Consider the following 20388-nt stretch of genomic DNA (forward strand, 5'->3'; position numbering starts at 1 on the left):
CTTATTCCACTATATCAAGTGTCTGACTAGCGCTGTTTACCCTTTCCCTAGCACGTTGCGTGCACTAAAACTTTGGATCACACTTACATATGATGGCATATTGCTGACATAAGTAAATGTACTGTATTCAGAGTTTCAATACAGACTGCATTATCCAACCTTGGTGTACTTTCCCATTTCTGTTTCCTTGCATTTGCTTTTTGCACAGCATTTAATTGTACTTTGAAGATATTACCTGTTGAGACAGTTGTTACCAGATTCACCTAGGTCTAAACTGGGTTTTTGGGTTTTCTCCTGCTGTTTTTCATTGTCACTGTTTAGGCATGAACAAGCCTGCTGATGCATGAGTGTGAGTAGAGAATGGTGCGGCCGCCTGTGTCATAGCACCTTTTTTTGCCACTACTAAACAGCATCATCAAAAAGCATTGCTTTTTACCAATACTATTCAGCATTGCCAAAAGCTTAGGAAAAAACAGTAGGTTCCTCGGGCTAGACCTACTGGTTTTGACAATGCTCGTTTAGGTCAGGCATGACAGTACAGTAGTCATAAGACCTACTGTTATCAAATCTTTAAGGTAAACATAGAGCGGAATTTCAGTCCACCCATAGGAGTATTTCTCTCTTATTTCATACTATTGGCTTTTTGGTGCATCATTTCAACTACTATAAAGTGCCAGTAAAGTAATGTACGAAGTAATGTTTTGCATATCAAAAGTACTCTGAATCATCACACATTATTTTTTTCATCTCATACATGTACTGCATATGGAAAGCGATTATTGTTTCACTGCATTGTGTTTTGTTAATGTTTTACTCGGGACTCAAAACGCATTCCATCCATTTTAGGTTTTCCTACGCTTGATTACTTAGGCAGTAGGCAAAGTGAATCACAGCTCAGTAAGGAAAATTACTCCTGAGCCCTGGTGAGAATCTCAGTTCGAAATCTAAAGATATTCTGAGGCGGCACAAGAAATGAAGAGAAAGAAATACGTGAGATTTGCTTACCATGTCAGCTAGTAACTTCCACAGGGGCTAAAAACAAGGGAGAAATATAGCAAGTTTAAAATAAGATTACAGGAAAAAGAAGTTTTAATTGAAGTAAAATCACATGGCATCGTATATTGATGATAAAGTATTTCCCATGCTCCTTCTCCAATGACTCCAATCGAATGAGTTAATGGTCCTAATTGTTTTGATGGCTCTGAAGAGTTTACTTCGAAATAGGTTATTTTGGGATAATCGCCCAAAATGGCCGGAATTCGAAAACTAACTATTATTTATTTATTTACGGACCGATTTACAAACTCTTTTGCATATCTAAGTTCAACCATAAAACGTACAACCTGCTGGTGCAAATGGCAAATCCCAATTCAGGAGCCTGCATATCTTTCCACCTGCAGATGGAATTAACAACAGCAGGAAAATCTGCAAGCACACTAGATATTCAACAGCCATAGATTTAGGGACTGAAACATGTGAAGAAAGCCAATAGGTTTGACTTCCGTATAACACATGCACACAAAGACACAATGTGTGAAGGGTTCACCTGGACACATGCCCATCAACAAACACAGCAAATTTTACAAAGTTCAACAAGCATGTATGCACTGTAGTACACATCCCAATATATATATATATATATATATATATATATATATATATATATATATATATATATATATATATACATGTGTGTCAATGCACACAGATCAAAAGTCATATAGGACAATGTGCAGCAATGGGCATAGGCTTATCAGTAACACACAGGGGCCTGATTAAAAGTAACGTCTCTGCCAATCTGTCGGTCCATCAGCCTGATTTACAGTCGGGCGGACCGTAAGTATTTCAGCACCGGATCCTTACCTACTTTTGCCCATTCAACTGCTCGCCCCTAGAGGACGAGGTTCTCGTGAACGAAGTTGTGGGGCTGGTGGGCAGGACAGGACTCAGAATGCGGTGGTCTCTCAGGGTAGTTCAGATCAGAAATATTTTGATGACGCTCGGGGTGGACAGTATTATCATGACGATTATGATATGGATGAGGTGACGGGAATGTCTTACAGCCAGGTAAGCCAGGAACAGAGTGCGGGACCAGTTCTGATACCTGTAGATCAACGCGGTCCGTATGTTTGTGCGGATGTGAATGGTTTGGCTCAAGAGTTTTTGGTGGATACAGGTGCAATGAACAGTTCTATTTCTCGTTCCTTGGTCCCTGGGGCCGCTCTGTCTGGCCATAATAATGCTTCGGCAGGTTTTTCTGGTGTACCGGTTGTGAGCCCCATTTCGAAACCCCTTGCGTTGACTATTGGTCCTTTCACTGTGGATTTGTCCATCTTGTTGATGTCCAATTGCGGAGAGAATTTGAAGGGCTTGGACTGGTTAAAAAACTTGCATGCTACGATTTATTGCTCCCCAGCAGGCGTTTATATAACATTGGGTCCTGATGTGGTGAGCGTTAAGCAGTGTCTATCCAAAGATGTGCCCCGCTCTGCTGAATTTAAAGATGTACATTTGAGATGGTCCCTATGGTGGTGGGGAACACTCAGTGTTGTTAAAATACCCCTCACACACCAACAGCCCCCTTGGTGTCATGCTTCATCATCGGGGTCTTCGCACCTCTCTACCGGATGCGGCGTGCTGCGACCGACGACTACGTGGGAGCACTCTTTATTGGACTATGTGCGGATGTGTGTGGGGTAAAGGACGTATGTGAGTGGTGAGTTTAAAGTGGGTGAGGGCTAAAAAATACCTGGCTCGTGGGGTAGGAAAATAAAAACCTTTATTCGGCCCCCGGATGGTATTGTTAAAAAGGGTGCATCATCGGAGCCACGTTGAGGGGAGGAGGTCGAATTTCGTCCAGATAACTATCACCCAATTGTGCCTGATGGAACCCTCCTAAAACGCAAAACGCTCATGAGGCACTCTACCCTTGTACATTGAGTCTTGACTACTCGCCTAATGGGCTAAGAAAGACTACGATTATGATTCAGTGACGAGGTACATTACACCTTTAGTTCACTTTTTTCTATTTTTTGTATAATACACTTTGATATATAAATACATGTGAGTAAGGTGGGTCTATGTGCAAATTCCCGTCCTGAAGAAGGAGGCTTTGAACTCCGAAACATGTCCATTAAGACGACGCACAAACGAGGTTGGTGTACTTAATTATACACTCACAAACCTCTCTCTGCACCCTTTATAACAATACCAGCCGGGGGCGGCGCCGGGAAACCCTTAGGTAGCTGTGCGCCTAATACATTTTAAATAATAATAATAATATAAAATTCTGCAGGCAGGTGAGTGAACTTTGATACAAATAGTGCCAGACTTGATTGAGAAAGGAGTGGTTGAGGAGACAACTGCTAATGTTTGTAACAGCCCTATTCTTTCCATTCTCAAACGGACGCCTTTGGGTCCCTCTAAGTATCAAAAAGAGGTTTATAGTTTTGTGTGAAATTAATAAAATAGTGATTCCCCAGTTCCCGGTAGTCCCTGACATAATGACTCGATTGAAAATAATTCCTTCTTCTGCTAAATTCTTCTCTGAAATTGACTTGAAAAATGCATTTTTCAGTATTCCCATTCATACTGATAGCAGATATCTGTTCGATTTCATCCCTAGCTGGTAGAAGTTTCAGATGCTGTCACGCTCCTCAAGGCTGTACAGAAAGTCTGAGTATTTAGTCAGGCATTAAAAAGTCAGCTGTATTCCTTGTTGCTCCCTACAGGTAATGTATTGCTCCAATATGTCGATGACTTGCTCATCGCCTCGGATACAGAACAAGGTTGCGGGGATAGTACAGCTAAGTTGTTGCTACATTTAGCTCACCATGGCCATAAAGTACCCCTTTCAAAATTTCAGTATTGTCGATAGGCGGTCACCTACTTAGGTCACCTACTGTTGAAGGAGGGTTGGCGATTGACCCCTGAGCGCATCAGTACCATTGTTAAAATGCCTGCTCTGCAAACTCAGAAAGAGGTGCGCGATTTCATAGGTATCACTTCCTATTGCAGGCAGTGGATACCTGCCTTTTCGCTGCTTATTAAGCCCCTGCTTGCGTTAAAATTAAAAGATGTGCATGAACCCCTGCCTTGGACGCCAGGGTGTCAGCCATCTTTTGAGCAATTAAAAACTGCACTCTGCTCGGCTCCAGTGCTTGGTACCCCTACTACGTAAAATGCTTTGTATCATACATCCATGAGATGGGTGGTTGTGCGCTTTCTGTTTTAACACAAAAGTTTGGGGATAAAGAACGACTGTGTGCTTATTTTTCTGCTGCGCTTGACCCCGTTGTGCGAGCCCTACCGAGCTGTCTAAGAGTGATCGCGGCTGTGGCTGTCTCGATAAGAGAATCGGCTGGACTCGTACTAGATACTGACCTCACAGTTATGGTATCCCATGCTGTGGATACACTTTTGCATATGACAAGGACACAGCACCTCACCAGTGCACATCTGACAGGTTACGAGCTAACGCTCTTTCAAAAGCACATTACGATCAAATGCTGTGCAACTCTGATTCCATCCACGTTACTACCCCTCCCTTCTGAGAATGAGGAGATTGACATACATGATTGCATCTTCCGGACGGAAGATGAGACAAAAGGACGTGTAGACCTGACTGATGTTCCCTTATCTGATCCTCAAGGGGAGCTATATGACGATGGCTCTTGCTTTAAGTTACCAGATGGCACTACAACTGCTGCGTATGCTATATTGCTACACTGCGCACGGTAGTTGAGACATCACAAGTTCCCCATCAGCCGGCCCAAGCTGCAGAGCTAGTTGCCCTTTTTCGACCCTGTGGATTGAGTGAGGGACTGGTTGTTAATATTAATACTGACAGCCAGTACGCCTTTGGAGTCGCCTATAATTTCAGGCGGCTCTGGGCAGAGAGAGGGTTCCTTACTTCCCATGGGGCAAGAATTCAACACGGCCCTCTCATGTATAGACTTCTATCCATTTTGACACTCCCTAACACATTGGCTATAGTGAAGTGCAGCACCCATAGGAAAGTCACTGATGATGTGGGTAAGGGGAACGTCAACTCCCAGTAGTCCATGTACAGGCTCCCAGGCCCCTCTCCCCCAGTCCAGATGCTGCACTCATGCTGGCAATATTCAGCATGAGAGAAGAGTTGGGAACGGTCTGAGCGGTCTGGATTGACGCTCAGCCAGAGCCTGTAACTGTTCTCCACCTGGCTGTGCAGCACAGCTCGGGTGGAGAGATCTAAGTGCGCATTTTGGTTTTGCAGTCCTAAGACAGCTGGCCAACCCGACATGTGCACTTGCAGCAGTGCCCCCCAGTCCTCCTCCATGCTGCTGTCCATTAAAATGGTCCAGCCCCGCCCGCTCTAGATTTGTCTCAGCAAGGAAAAATAAAATGAAAATAATCTGTTTTATTATTATTTTATTTTTCATGTTTTCACTGCTGAGAGAGCAGTGGGGTGACGCTGCTCCGCCTTAATGGAGGAGCCGCCTCTGGCAACAGTGATTAGGCACTGTTCACTGCAGTACTTGTGAGGAAATCCAAGGTTTGGGTTATGACATGTTTGAATGTGATCACTGAGCTTGAACACATGCAAAAGGAAAGTTGCATGGGGCTAACCACACCACCAACACAATATCCAGTACACTTTATGAACTACCATTACACTGTTAAGGTAAGTATATATAGGTTAGTTACATTTACTATAGTTAACTGCACATATATATGTACGGTGAAGAGTTATATCGTTAAGGTACACAGATGTGGAGCCACAAATGGTGTGTGTGTATATATATATATATATATATATATATATATATATATATATATATATATATATATATATTTTTTTTATTTTTTTTTTTTTGAGCTAACTGGATGCTATAGTAGTAGTTGATATTCTAGAGATTTTTGCAGGTCGATACCCTGCACTCAGAAAGAAAGAGCTGGTTGATTTGGGACAACCCTCTTGGTCCCATAGGATGTACTCTGTGAGGTACCAACTGGGCTCAGGCTTCAAAGAACCATAATTTAATGTCCATCTGCAGGGGAAACAACCTTTACAACAAGGTTTTTACCTTGTTAAGCCTTTACAAGGCATTTATTAGCGCAGATATTTTTACCGGGAATATGCATTTAAAACGCATGCCAATACAATGCATTTAAGGTAAGTTGGGGGATGGGGGTCGCCCCCCACAAATACATTGTTTTTAAATATAAAAACAATGTGTGGTATTGGCATGCGTTTTAAATGCATTTTCGGTGAAAAAAAACATGCACGCTCAAAAATGTGTGTAAAAGGCATGCAAAGTAATTGCCTGCAATGTACCGTCGTATAACCATCTGCAGCCACTTACTGCTTTAGTCAGGAAATATGGAATGAATTATTAGAGATGTATGTGGAGGATGATCAGTTGGTGAACTGGATTGAGAAGAGGTGACATAACATGTAGGGAGAGGCGTGGCGCAGCGGCCAGAGTGGCTGACTCCGGAGCACATAGCTCACGTTTCGATGCCTAGAGCCGGCGGCAGCTCACCTCAGCATTATGTGACTCTGGGATGCTCAGTTGGTGAACTGAATTGAGAGGAGGTGACATAGCATGTAGGGAGAGGTGTGGCGCAGTGCTCAGAGCGCCTGACTCTGGAGCGCAGGGCTCACGGTTAGATCGCCGGCAGCAGCTCAACTCAGCATCACGTGACTCTGGGAAATAGCTCACTTAATCTCCCCGACGGCTACCAGTGCCTGGATACCCTTAGTGGTGATAAGTCGCACTTTGGGAAGTTATTGGGTTGCTCTTTACCTTTCCATTGGCTTCAGTCAATCAATCAATCAATCAATCACAGCATTTATATAGCACGCTACTCACCCGGAGGGTCTCAAGGCGCTTGGGGAGGGGGGTCCGCTACTGCTCGAACAGCCAGGTCTTGAGCTGCTTCCTGAAGGCGAGGTGATCTTGGGTCAGGCGGAGGTGGGTCGGGAGGGAGTTCCACGTCTTGGCGGCGAGGTAGGAGAAGGATCTTCCTCCTGTGGTGGCTCTTCGGATGCGGGGGACGGCGGCGAGGGCGTGGTTGGTTGAACGAAGCTGGCGTGTGGGAGTGTAGAAGTTGATGCGGCTGTTGAGGTATCTTGGGCCTTGGTTGTGTAGGGCTTTGTGTGCGTGGGTGAGGAGTCGGAACGTGATTCTCTTGTTGACCGGGAGCCAGTGCAGGTCTCTCAGGTGTCCGGAGATGTGGCTGTGTCGGGGGATGTCCAGGATGAGTCTTGCTGAGGCGTTCTGGATTCGCTGGAGTCTCTTCTGAAGTCTGGCAGTGGTTCCGGTGTAGAGGGAGTTGCCGTAGTCCAGTCGGCTGGTGACGAGGGCCTGGGTGACCGTCTTCCTGGTCTCGGTGGGGATCCACCGGAAGATCTTACGTAGCATGCGCAGGATGTTGAAGCATGACGAGGAGACGGCGTTGACTTGTCTGGTCATGGAGAGGGAGGAGTCCAGGATGAAGCCCAGGTTGCGTGCGTGGTCTGTTGGTTTGGGTGCGCTGCCCAGGGCGGGGGGCCACCAGGAGTCGTCCCAGGCAGAGGGAGCAGATCCCAGGATGAGGACTTCCGACTTGTCTGAGTTCAGTTTCAAGGGGCTGTTCTTCATCCACGTGGCTACGTCTTTCATCCCCTCGTGTAGGCTGGCTCTGGCGGTGGCGGGGTTGTTGGTGAGGGAGAAGATCAGCTGGGTGTCGTCGGCGTAAGAGATGATGTTGAGGTTGTTTTGGCGTGCGATGGCCACAAGGGGGCTCATGTAGACATTGAAGAGGGTGGGGCTGAGCGAGGAGCCTTGGGGCACGCCGCAGATGACTTTGGTGGCTTCTGATCTGAACGGGGGGAGGCGGACTCTCTGAGTCCTTCCGGCGAGGAAGGAGATGATCCATTCCAGTGCCTTCTCTTGGATTCCGACGTTGCTGAGGCGCTGCTCTAGGGTGCGGTGGCAGACAGTGTTGAAAGCCGCGGAGAGGTCCAGGAGGATAAGGGCCGCTGTTTACCCGTTGTCGAGCTGGGCTCGGATGTCATCAGTGGCAGCAATGAGGGCGGTCTCGGTGCTGTGGTTGGCCCGGAAGCCGGACTGCGAGTGGTCGTGGGATCCATTCGTCTCGTCAACAATGATGTTATTTGGGTACGCACTAACCTTAAGGTGTGAGTGCCAGGGCAGTGGTAGGTAGCAATGCAGAGTGGCGATGTACAGGGTTCATAGTGTAAGAAAGTGTGAGGTACACCACCACCCTGCTCGCCAACCTCGGACTCAAGCAACTGGTGAACACCCCCACCCACTACGCCGGCCACACACTCTATCCCATCTTCTCTGTCAGCAGCCACGTCGCCTTCAGCCACTCCACCGGACTACACTAGACCGACCACAGCTGCATCCACTTCACCTTTAAGAAGACCAAATCCCACCACCGCCCGCAACAGATCCCCCGCAGATGCTGGAGCAAAGTCACCACAGACAAGCTAACCACATCCCTGAGCCAGAACCCACCAATCAACACTGCTGACACCAACGACGCAGCCCGCAACATCACACAGTGGATCATCAACTGCGCCGACGCCCTTGCACCACTGAAGAACCCTCCAGGCAAGCCCGGCAACAGGAAAACCACATGGTTCACCGACGACCTCAACGAATCGAAGAAATCCTGCCGAACCCTCGAGAAAACCTGGCACCGCGAACAGATGACAGAAAACCTGACAGCCCTCAAGAACGCCACTCGCAAACTCCACCAGCTAATCCGCACCACCAAAAAGACATCGTTCAAAGAGCAGCTGGACAACAACATACACAACAGCAAGGAACTCTTCAGCATCTTTGCAAGACCTTTGCAACTCTCTCGCCACGTTTTTTCACCGCAAGATCGCTGATATACATGGCAACTTCGGCGCCCAGACTCTGCCCCCAGCCACTGAACCAACGCCCCCTACAACCACCCTCAGCGCTTGGACTCCCATCAGCCCTGAAGACACCGCCCACGCTATGAACACCATCCACTCCGGCTCTCCTTCCGACCCATGCCCTCAACACATCTTCAACAAAGCCGACACCATCATCGTACCCCACCTACGGAACGTCATAAACAACTCCCTCGCGTCCGCCACCTTCCCAAAGAGCTGGAAGCACGCAGAGATCAACACCCTACTGAAGAAACCCACAGCTGACCCTAAAGACCTCAAGAACTTCCGCCTCATCTCTCTTCTTCCCTTCCCTGCAAAAGTTATCGAGAAGATCGTCAATAAACAGCTGACCGCATTCCTCGAGGCCAATGGCTCCCTCGACCCATCCACAGCACCGAGACCGCCCTCATCGCAGCCACCGATGACATCAGGACCCTGCTTGACAACGGGGAAACAACCACCCTCATCCTCCTAGACCTCTCAGCCGCCTTTGATACAGTCTACCATCGCACCCTAATAACCCGCCTCCACAACGCCGGGATCCAAGGTAAAGCCCTGGACTGGATCACCTCGTCCCTCTCCGACAGAACCCAGAGAGTCCGCCTCCCTCCCTTCTGCTTCTCAGCCACCGAGATCATCTGTGGCGTACCCCAAGGTTTAACGCTCAGCCCAACCCTCTTCAATATCTACATGAGCCCCCTCGCCGCCATCGCACCCAAACACAACCTCAACATCTCATACGCCGACGACACCCAGCTCATACGCTCCCTCACCAAAGACTCAGCCACCGCCAAACTCAACCTCCAGGAAGGAATGAAAAACGTCGCAGATGAAACTTAGCCGTCTGAAACTGAACTCAGACAAGACGGAGGTCCTCATCCTCGGACCATCCCCATCCGCCTGGGACGACTCCTGGTGGCCCACAGCACTGGGCACCGCACCGACACCCACTGACCACGCACGCAACCTGGGATTCATCCTGGACTCCTCTCTCACGATGACCAAGCAAGTAAACACCATCTCATCCTCATGTTTCAACACCCTGCGCATGCTCCGTAAGATCTTCCGGTGGATCCCTACCGGAACTAGAAAGACGGTCACCCAGGCCCTCGTCACCAGCCGACTAGACTACGGGAACGCCCAATACGCAGGAACCACAGTCAAACTTCAGAAAAGACTCCAGCGCATACAGAACGCATCTGCACGACTCATCCTCGACATCCCTCACCACAGCCACATATCAGCCCACCTGAGAAACCTGCTCTGGCTCCCCGTCAGCAAAAGGATCGCGTTCAGGCTCCTCACCCACGCCGCTAAAGCGCTCCACGACATAGGTCCCGAATACCTCAACAACCGCCTCACATTCCACACTCCAACCAGCAAACTCCGCTCCGCCAGCCTCGCCCTCGCCACTGTCTCACAGATCCGCAGAACCACCACCGGAGGAAGATCATTCTCCTACCTGGCGGCCACCTACGACTGACCCAGGACCACCTCACCTTCAGGAAACACCTCAAGACCTGGCTCTTTGAGCAGTAGCAGCACCCCCCCCCCTCCCTTCAGCGCCTTGAGACCCTTACGGGTGAGTAGCGCGCTCTATAAATGTATTGATTTATTGATTGAGGTAAGCATGATTAAAGTGAGTATCTGGGTTTTCTGTCAGTACTTACGTAATAAGTGTTTTCATGCATCCAAAGCCAATGTTTTGAGATACATCCAGATATATAAAGTTGTGAGAATTCATCCTGTGTATTCACACCCATAACCAATTCACACTTCAGACTCAATAAATCAGACCTTTAGTACTGAATGTACAGCACCAAGCACACATTGTCCTACACTAAGAAGTTGCCAGGTAAGGCACTTCATGGACAGACCTTTAACACAACACCTGCACAACCACTACACTTCAAACAAAAAACACAGGCACAGAAGAGGATGAGCACAATGGTTAACACAACCTGCACAAAATGTGCAAGGCACCACACACAACTGATAGTTCAATTCATAGTGATTACTGGAAATAATAGAGTGGATGAGTATCAAGAAAGATTGACCCCTCTCCTTTGTAAACACAGAGATCACATTCAGGAATTCAACTAACCCAAAACACTGTTTGACTAATGAAAGGATTCAGAAACTTTACAAATGTCTACTCTTAGGTGTTCACCTTGCCCTCCTGTTTGGCCCAAAGATCCCAGACAGCGTTGAGAACTGCAGCTGTAGCAAGGTGGATAGCTCCCTTCTCTGGACCAATCTGTAAGAAGAACATAGGAAATCACAGCATAGATAAGAATTCACCACGATACAACACACATACGTTATATGTGCCTACACAAAAGAGCCTTATGTATAAATGTGTTTTCTTCTGTAAATCTATGGGGCCTATTTACAAAAAATGTTGAAGCACGGTGATACGCCAAATTTGGTAATGCCGCTCTCTGACATTTTTAAAACACAGGGATGTGCCGTATTCACAAGAATACAGAGCACCCCCGTGTTTCCCCTAGTGCTGGAGCTAAAAAAGCTGCCTAGTGCCAGTGCAGGCACCCTGCCGCCATATCTGGGGCAGCATCAAAAAGCAATGGGTGTTGCAGTATAACGCCCACTGCAACACCCATTGCCCGCCCCTTTGCCGCAGAAGACTGAAGCGAAAAGGGGCATATTCACAAGGTGGCCTTAAGCCACGTTAAGTGACTTAGCGCCACCTTGTAAATATGGGGAATGTCGCTATGCCACAAGAGCGTAATAAAAAGTGATGCTCCAGTGGCGTTAAGGGCTTGTAAATATACCCTAAAGTTTCAGAATGAGTGGCCATTACTAGACTGGCAATATAGTAAAGACCACTGTCAATCAGATCTTCTACTGCTTCTCACAGTTAATACACAGCCCTTGCTTGTGACCCACAGGAAATTCTAAAACCTCGCTGCAACCACTCGTGCTGTCACAAAGCCTACAATTCAGCAGCAGTACCCAATCATTTAAAATCCAGGGCATGTTTAAGACAGATCACTTTTACGTTGCTTGGACTACTAAACAATCCTTTTTGCCTCTGAAATAGTGCTTTTACCCTGGTCTGCAATCTTAAGCGCTACCGATTGACCAGGAACTGTGTTATTCTCTTAAGGATTTTGTTGCTCCACAACTGGCCTTGGTCAACATGTAAATTCAAAATCAAATAACATTTCAGAGTTAAGTGTATAAAACAAAAGGTTTCACAATAAAGGCTAACAAATATAATGAAAACCGTGAAGGTTTATTAAACGTTTAAAGGCATTGCAGGAAACAAAATAAGTGGTAAAGAGTGAGCGAGTTAGTCATTTGTCATATAAAAGCATGAAGCTGAGAATAAAAATGCAAATCCTGAAATAACAGAACAGCACATAATACAACTTTATAAATTGTTCTGAAATCTGATATCAGACCGACAGAGTGTCTTCTTCTAAGGATCAGAGGAAAGTGAACTCAACAGCCTCTACGTAAGACCCAGTTTATCGGGTAAAATTCAATACGGCATATACATTTTGGTGTGAACATGCAAAGACTCAAAAATCCCACCCAATCATAGTACAGAAAGAATGATACAGTTTGAAATCATAATTCTCAGCACTGTTTCACAGACTTTTGCAGTACGATTCCATTCATCGGAGCTCCTGTGACACAATATTCCAACAAATTCTGCTACAAGTCAAGGTAAACTTCTCATCAGAATCATAATGTGGTCCCAATAAGTGAGGTCTTGAGAAAGCATTCACTTTGCTAACACAACATGAGAAAGAAGCTTGAGAACGAAGCCTTATGTTGTACATGTGAGAATGACATTGTATTTCAACACATTATTTACAAACTAACAATTGTGTGCTGAGTGCACGGTAGGGAAAGGAAAGAAATATAGCTATGTGCAAGAATAAGAGGTGGCAAGCAGCAACAATCATTTTGAAATTGAGGCCTACATTATCAAGGTTAACAATAAACTCTTTTCACGGCAGAATATCTCAAATTCATTATGTTAATCAAACCATGTTAATGCAATTATATGTTTCTTAAAGCCACTGCACCTCCTCCTTTGGATTGGTCTCAAATTCAGCAAATGTTCCCTCTGGCATGCTGTTCAAAAGAACCATTATTGCCAGTGTGAATTACATATCTCGCACTTACCTTTCTAAAGAGCTCACTAGCATGCCATTCACTCTATTTAACGTCCTTGTATTTTAGACAAAAAGCTAAGCTATCCTTTTAGCTTTGTTGCTGGTAAAATGTACTTGTGCTACAAATCAACAGAAGAACATTACCACTGCACCCAGTTTTAACATCAATGTCATCAAGCTCTGTCTCGCAAAGCTAAAACATCCATCAAAGCACTAATCATTAGCAAATTAACTAATGCTGAAATCTACTCATAGGCCTTCTCAGCCATATGACACATTTTTGTGTACTAGTTCTTAAATTCTCCTTGGGCAATGTCTCCACCTCGCTCTGAACTAGAATTAGAGCCACATTCAAAGTACTAACACCAGTCATCGAAGTGATCCAAATTTCTGCGCCTTCCCGATTACTCGCAAATACTTTCAGTCGCTACATTCCTCGCCCTTTCATACACTCTAAAATCCATTAATGATAAGTCAATGTGATCCTTGTCCTTACTTATTCAACCTCTCAACTTTGACCTCTCCATTGGAATACTAAAGGGTCATCACCTCTATTTACACCTGGAAATTGTTCCTCCTCCAGATGATGGGCCAATATGCTCCTAGGCTCCAGATTTTGAGAATGTAGTTCTAGAACCCATTGAGCTGACCCTGAATCTTGCCTCTTTTACTGCACCTTACTGTCAGTCTCATACAGACCAAGCCTCAACTACACCCAAGGGATTCTGTACTTAGGCTACCTTTCTTCTTCTAATCCACCTTGTAGAGTGCTTCTAGTACAATACATGTTTGATAGAGTTCCCTTCTTTCTGTCATCCTGGCCTTAAAGTGTTCTTTAGAAATGTCAAGTTTTCATAATATAAGGCAAAAATTGTAAGAGGCAGTAAAGTATACATTACCCATCTGAGCTGCCCATCGCTGGTGAGCTGACGGTAGAAATCTCTGAAGTTGCTAACAATGTCCTTGAGGTCTCTGCCAACCAAATGCGCGGAGAGAGCATCGACGGCACAGACAACTGAAAGACAACAAACATTCATTGACCTATATTTTTCTTTTAGAACTTGTATTATACTGTTTACTTCCAGAAAACTACAAAAGACATGGCAGTCCAAATTCTGTTAGCTGTCAATTGCGTCTGTGTTCAGAGGGTCATCTTCAGCCAATCCTGCTATTTCAGTCAAAACACTAAGCATGGTGGGTTCCGGTTCGGAATGGCCTATAGTGCAATCTGGCAGTGCCCTATGGGCTGGTCTGACAGATCAGTCTTCGGGACGTTTTATGGAAAGGTGGGCCTGTTTTTACTGTTGATTTCCCTGGTATTACCACAAGCATTGCTGCAGCAAGCACGAAAGCATGCTTTCTCTCATACCTTGCAAAATATGCACACAGTGTGTCTTTACAAGTTCAAACTGTCCTGATTTGGAAATGTGGGACACATTTTTAGCTATTTTTAGCCATTTTTATTTCAGTGCCCGGGCTTATTTTTGCCCCAGTCCAACCCTGTTTGGGCCCTGTATTTTTTCTTTTCCAGTACAAGTATGGATGTAAACTCCAAGCATGTTGAGTGGCTGCTCTTAGCTGAAAAACTGGAACTAGCAAAAAGTGATCCTCATGATATGGATGCAGTTGACAGCTATTGCCGCACTAAGATTCAAGGACCAGAACCCGGCTTTATGGTGGATCGTCTCATGCTTTTTGCACAGCACGATGGCAGGGCAGTTCCCATTTCAAAACAGAGAAGAAATGCTGATTTTATGAGAAAAAGAATAAGCAGGCACATTTAAATCAACAATCAATCCAGTCTGCTAATTTCCTTGCCCAGCATGGACGCACTGGTCCTCAGGTTCACCAATGCTTTTTCAATACTATTGCTCCCTTTGTCTGCCTTAGGCCTTTTGGAATTCGTTTAATGTTTTATGCTACAGCACTTCTACTGGAAGCTCAATTCAAGAATTCATTACTTCTTCCCTGAAAACTGATTTAAAAAATAGTACTTCAGGTTCTGTTTACTTTCAGTCTCACAGTGTGCCTTCTACAAGCCAAGTATAAACATGTTTACGCTGAGCCACCCCCCCCTTAACACCGCAATTAAAGATGGATTTGATTCTCTCCCCTCCAAGCAAGGGAGTAGCCAGAAACTTAAAATAACCCCCACTTTGATCCATACCTCAAATGCCATCAGAAGAGCAAAGTGAGAAAATCCCATGCTCTCCAAATCAGGTCCCTTCATCCCACCTGCCATCCATCTATCTCTATAAGCCTTTCGTGCATCCGCCAATATATCCCTTTCTTCATGCTTCCATCCACCCTTCCTTTACCATTCTGTCTACCCTCCCTTTCATCATTGCTGTTTCATCCATCATTCTAATCTTCCACCCACATTTCAGCCAATCATCCATTCTTTCCCCAACCATAATCTCTTCTTTTTCATCCACATATCATTTCACTATCCATTTATCAAACCACACATTAATTATTCCAGCCTTTCATCATTCCAGCCCTCCTTTCTTCCACCTACTAATGTAATGTTGTTTTATATTTCATCCATCAATCCTTTCACCTTTGCGTTCAACGTTTCATTGTGTTGGCCCTTTCTTCTTGTCACAGTTGCTTTCTTCTTTTCATATGTTCTTCGTTTCACTCTTCCTTCCAGCCCTCTCTCTCACACTCTCAGTAACCAGTGTATGGTGAGCTCTAGTGCAAGGAAGGAAATGGGCTCCTGGATGCTATATGAATGATAAAATACAACAATAAACATGGTTCAGTGTGCCGCTCAGGCCTTGGGGTCCGGGTGCCACTGCACCTGCTGCACGAATTGAAGCTCTGCCCTTGCACCTCTTTCTCTCATCTTTTCACTGTTTGGGCCCCTTTTACTGAGACTGACTTTGCATTTGGTATGGTTTTTCCTTTCTTTTCATTTTTTAAAACCATTTGTCTACAGAGCTGCAAACAGAACATGGAGCTACATAATTGCTCCCATGGCTTCTAGGAACTGCAAGTCCTTTATGATCGCTTGAGCATCAGCATTTCTCTGTGGCTAAACCTATAACAATCTGGAGCATGAATCTACTGCAACCAATATATATTTCAATTGATTAGTAGAGACAACTGGCTCAACATGGCTGAGTTACATTACGCTAAAAGGGTAATTGGAGATAGCAAGGGGAGTTTGCGCTGCATTTTTTGCAGTAGAATGCATCATTTGTTGACAAATGCTACATTGCGGCATGCAGTCTTTAGTTTTAGTTGACCCATGCCACTATTATCACTACGGTAGCATTCTTGGAGATGCATGGAAGCAAATCCTTCCTGTGCTCCTTTAATTAAATCCAATGTAGGCTGCTTATTAGGTATTATTCTATCTTCCACTCTGGGCCTGGTAGCCAGCTGGGTGCTATCTGGATAGAGGGAGTGGGAGTACTTGCTAAAAAGCCCCCTGGGGGCTTTTCCACCGAAATTGTTGCTTGTATTAATGACAAACTGTCTAAGTCGATCTTTGTTTGAGATCTGGTTACTCTGCAATTTTAACCCGTTGGCTGCTGCCGTCAGCCAATGGCCGACGCGACCGCGCCCGTTTTTTAAAACGGCCGCACTGCCGCAAAAAAGCAGAAGCAGCCAACGGGTTAACAGTCTGGACCTCTGCCTTTGCAACAGAGTTGACTGTACGGTTTATTGTAGTGTGAATCTTTTTCACTTCTATGGGCCAAGTTGTGTTGCATATGGACCAGTGGAAGCTTGCCTTGTAAGAAAGCTTCATTTTCCCTGAGCTGTTTATTTTTTATTGATTTTCCTTTTGAATCTTTCAATCCGTTCACACGCCAATGTGCTAAATCAACACTGTCCCTTGCACACGAAAGGATGAATCTGACACTATTAGTGTGGGAACCGTGGGATCAGCCTTCTGTAGAGCAAGCAGCAAGTCATGAAGTTCTGCACCCAACGCATGTGTAGAGAACGAGCATTAGGTATGCTTGCTTTTGTCGCCGCTTCTACCGTGGGAATGGGCCAACCCATCATTACACGTTTTTACTTTGTCAATGGGTGCTGTTTCAAAATGGTCGTCTGCACAGTAGTAAGAATTTTCTCTGTGGAAGCAAAACATGGTTCAGCTTTAGAATACAAGGTTGACTTGTAAGCAACACGAATTGTCTTCCACTTATTGTAGATTATATAAGTATAATTTGAGATGATGGGTAGCATTCTAATAACTAGGTTGGTTTTGTTATCCCTAGTCTGACACTAGCAATGTCTGCTTGAAGAGCATGCAAGATAGCTGAATGTTTTTCTGTCCAGTGTTTTAGCTCCAATCGCTCTGCATAATTTGGCAAATGAGTCCTTTCAAAGTTAAAAAATCCCAACAGAGCTTGCACTGCACTGTTTAGAAGAGCTATCGCCGAAGTCCCTTTCCGCAGAAATAGCGGTAGTTTGCATGTAATGCTTTTCAGTTAGTCCAGCTAACGTCTTCTTTTGGAAGTGTGTCTTGGAGTCAAGACCTTTCTCTTCCTTTTTTACACTAACCTCAGCTTCTCATCCTGATTCGCCTTCCTGCTTGCTGTATTTGTATTTTCTACAATACTCAGTCTGTCCACTTCTCTCTGTCCTTTTACCATCAGCGTCCTGAAAAGACCAGGAAGAATGGCTATCTGAATGCTGATAACAGTCCTGCTTTTCAAGTTTATCATGGTGTCTCAAATTATAACTACCCCTACTGGACTCCTGAGTTGTTGGAGATCCAGTCCGTTTTTTGTGTCTTACTTTCTGTTTCTTTTTAGTTTCAAGTGTTTTTTCCATCCCAGAACATTCAGTCTCACCTTTGGCTTTGTAATGGGGTTTAATAGTACACGAACCCAGTGCATCACGTACCACTGATGTATACGTTTGAGATATTATTTTTGGTAATTCCCATTCATGATCCTTAACAGGAATAACTGCAAGCCTCTGGAGTATGGCCAGAGGCGCTTCCTACTCAAAATGATTGAGGAAACCATTTGAAAATGTCCCATTGGTTTCATTCTTAATCTAGACCTGGCACTGCTCCATGTTCATTCTGTACTTGACTTGGTACATCTGGAAGAACCACTAATGAGAGTGTGCCATGTGTAGTAGTATAAATACATATAAATATGCTTCCTTAGGTGTTGCAGTCCTCTACCGGTGGCACCATCCCATGGGGAAAACGCATCATTGGGATTCTACCCTTGTCTTAGAGTGAGGTATGAGGACAGACCACATCCAACTAGTTTGTCTTATGAGCAAGGCAGAAGGCAATTTCATCACATTTCACAGGTATCTTGCCCATTATGGCGTTTATACTCTGTGGACTGATTGCCTGTATGGCAACCTATCCCTTTACTGCAGGTCCTACCGGAGCTTGTCGGCTGTGTATGTTCTGCAATATGTATTCTGTGAGTTGCCTATATACGGACGCTGTATAGTTTAATTTTCCTACTTCTTCATTGGGTGATAAGTTATTAGGAATTGAATATGATGTAACAGACCTATCAGGTACTCACATGCACTCTTGCCATCATGGGGAAATGTTACCTCGGACGTCCATGTATCACTATCACATACTAGGAATGCTCCTTAACCCACTGTATAGTTAGTAGAGGAGAGGAGGCTGGTCATGCAAATAACACACAGCCATTAACTATGCTGCTAGCCACTCCAGGGCTCAAGAGACTTGGAGCTGTAGCTTGGGGGGTCTGTCACCTGTTATTTATCCTGTTAACATATAGATATATACATATTATATTGATGTTATGACTATAACTTTGAAATAGATTACATTTCGCCAAATCCAAATTACGTACAGTTTTATGGGACGCATGTGTGCTTACATCTTTGAAGGTTGGTGAACACTGTTGAAAGATGTCATAGTCCAAAAGGAGATTCTGTATTCAGGTTTTGAACACTAGTCTAACATGAGGTCTAAAAGCAGAAAGTTCCCAAAAGTCATTGTGTCAAATGTCAGCAACTTCACATGAACATATAGTCTACTGGGCTTGGCGCAAACAGTGGATATTTGAACTGACTAAGTACATTAGAAACTTCGTAATGAACAAATGCGCCATAGAGCATGCATTCAGACCAGTGAATGCACGTCCACACAAAAGTACATTTACTGGCGCCATCTGAACATGAATTGAGTTAGCAGACCATGAAGGGAGCCATTTGCATCCAAGAAAAAGATACTGTGCTACCTGTGCTCTTCTGTACAGTCGTGGATTAGAATCCACGCTGAAACAGGACAACAATGGCACATCATATCTCTCTGCTCAGTCAGCCGCATTCACTTGATACAAATTTTAGGAGGAGTAAATGGTACACTGGTGCATTTTAAATCACTTAAACATATCCCGGGCCCTGGAAGGTATTCAAATACATCAAGTTAAGGTACTTTTGAATAAAATACATAACCCATAACTAGTTCCGAATAGTTATGATTAAGCCACATTATATGGAAAGATTCTGTATTATTAAAGGAGCAGCTAAGAAGTATTGCGTTATGATTTTTTTTTAAAACACGTAGACGTTTCTGTATTTTTTACTCTTTATCTTTTTTGAGGAAATGTATAATTTGTGGTCCATGCAGTTTTTGCTTCAGCAGATTTTGCCATTTTTGAGCACTGCAAATTACAGGTGTTCTTTAGTTAAATTAGTAAAACTGATTTTTTTCCACTCAGGAGGATGAAAGGCGACGTTGCACCTAACAGGATTTAAATCAGTGCCCTGAGGATTAGACAAGCCCACCTTGTGACAGAAGCATGGGGAAATACAGCCTTGAGCACCTTTGAGTAGCAGATGAAAATGCCTTAAATTATGCAAACTACACAACAGAGTTCTATGCCAGAGGTTAAAATTAAACGCATGCAAAATTAGTCAAATGAGTGCGTTAACACTTATTTTGAATGCAAGTTAACTGATCCGGCCTGCTCGTGTGTCGTTGAAGGTTTGGGCCCCGGTATTAAATAGCAACCCCTGCGTATCTACGCCATACGTGCAACAACGTCATCTAAATTGCTTGGGCTTGGCGGCCATTTTATCACCGAGCTCTGCCGCCTTTCCAGGCTGCATCCCGAATCCGAAACCCATCCTATTACAAATGACCTTTAAACTCTAATCGCAGGATTATTCCTTAATGTGCCATAATGGCCGCCATCATTCATCGTAAGTAGCCAACCTACTGTTTATACTGGGTCACAATTCACTTATGTTTTCCATTAGTCTGGTAAAGTCTACAGCAAAACAACCACAACAACAAGCCCGGCAGGAGGTTTATGGACTTTAAAATGACGTAAATCGACATTCTTTACGAGC

General features: G+C 44.8%; 1 protein-coding gene across 2 annotated transcripts in view; it reads right to left on the minus strand.

The window, feature by feature from the left end:
* Positions 1-20388, minus strand: part of ENOSF1 (enolase superfamily member 1) — a 238364-nt gene that overhangs the window by 122133 nt on the left and 95843 nt on the right. For both annotated transcript variants that reach the window (XM_078687452.1, XM_078687453.1), the window contains exons 3-5: positions 13968-14083; positions 11091-11177; positions 1006-1032 (exon numbers count right to left, since the gene is read on the minus strand). In XM_078687452.1, the coding sequence (XP_078543578.1) occupies positions 1006-1032; positions 11091-11177; positions 13968-14083 (230 nt within the window). The remainder of the gene's footprint in view (positions 1-1005; positions 1033-11090; positions 11178-13967; positions 14084-20388) is intronic.

The sequence above is a fragment of the Lissotriton helveticus genome, chromosome 4_1 (genome assembly GCF_964261635.1).
Source record: "Lissotriton helveticus chromosome 4_1, aLisHel1.1, whole genome shotgun sequence".
NCBI lineage: Eukaryota > Metazoa > Chordata > Amphibia > Caudata > Salamandridae > Lissotriton > Lissotriton helveticus.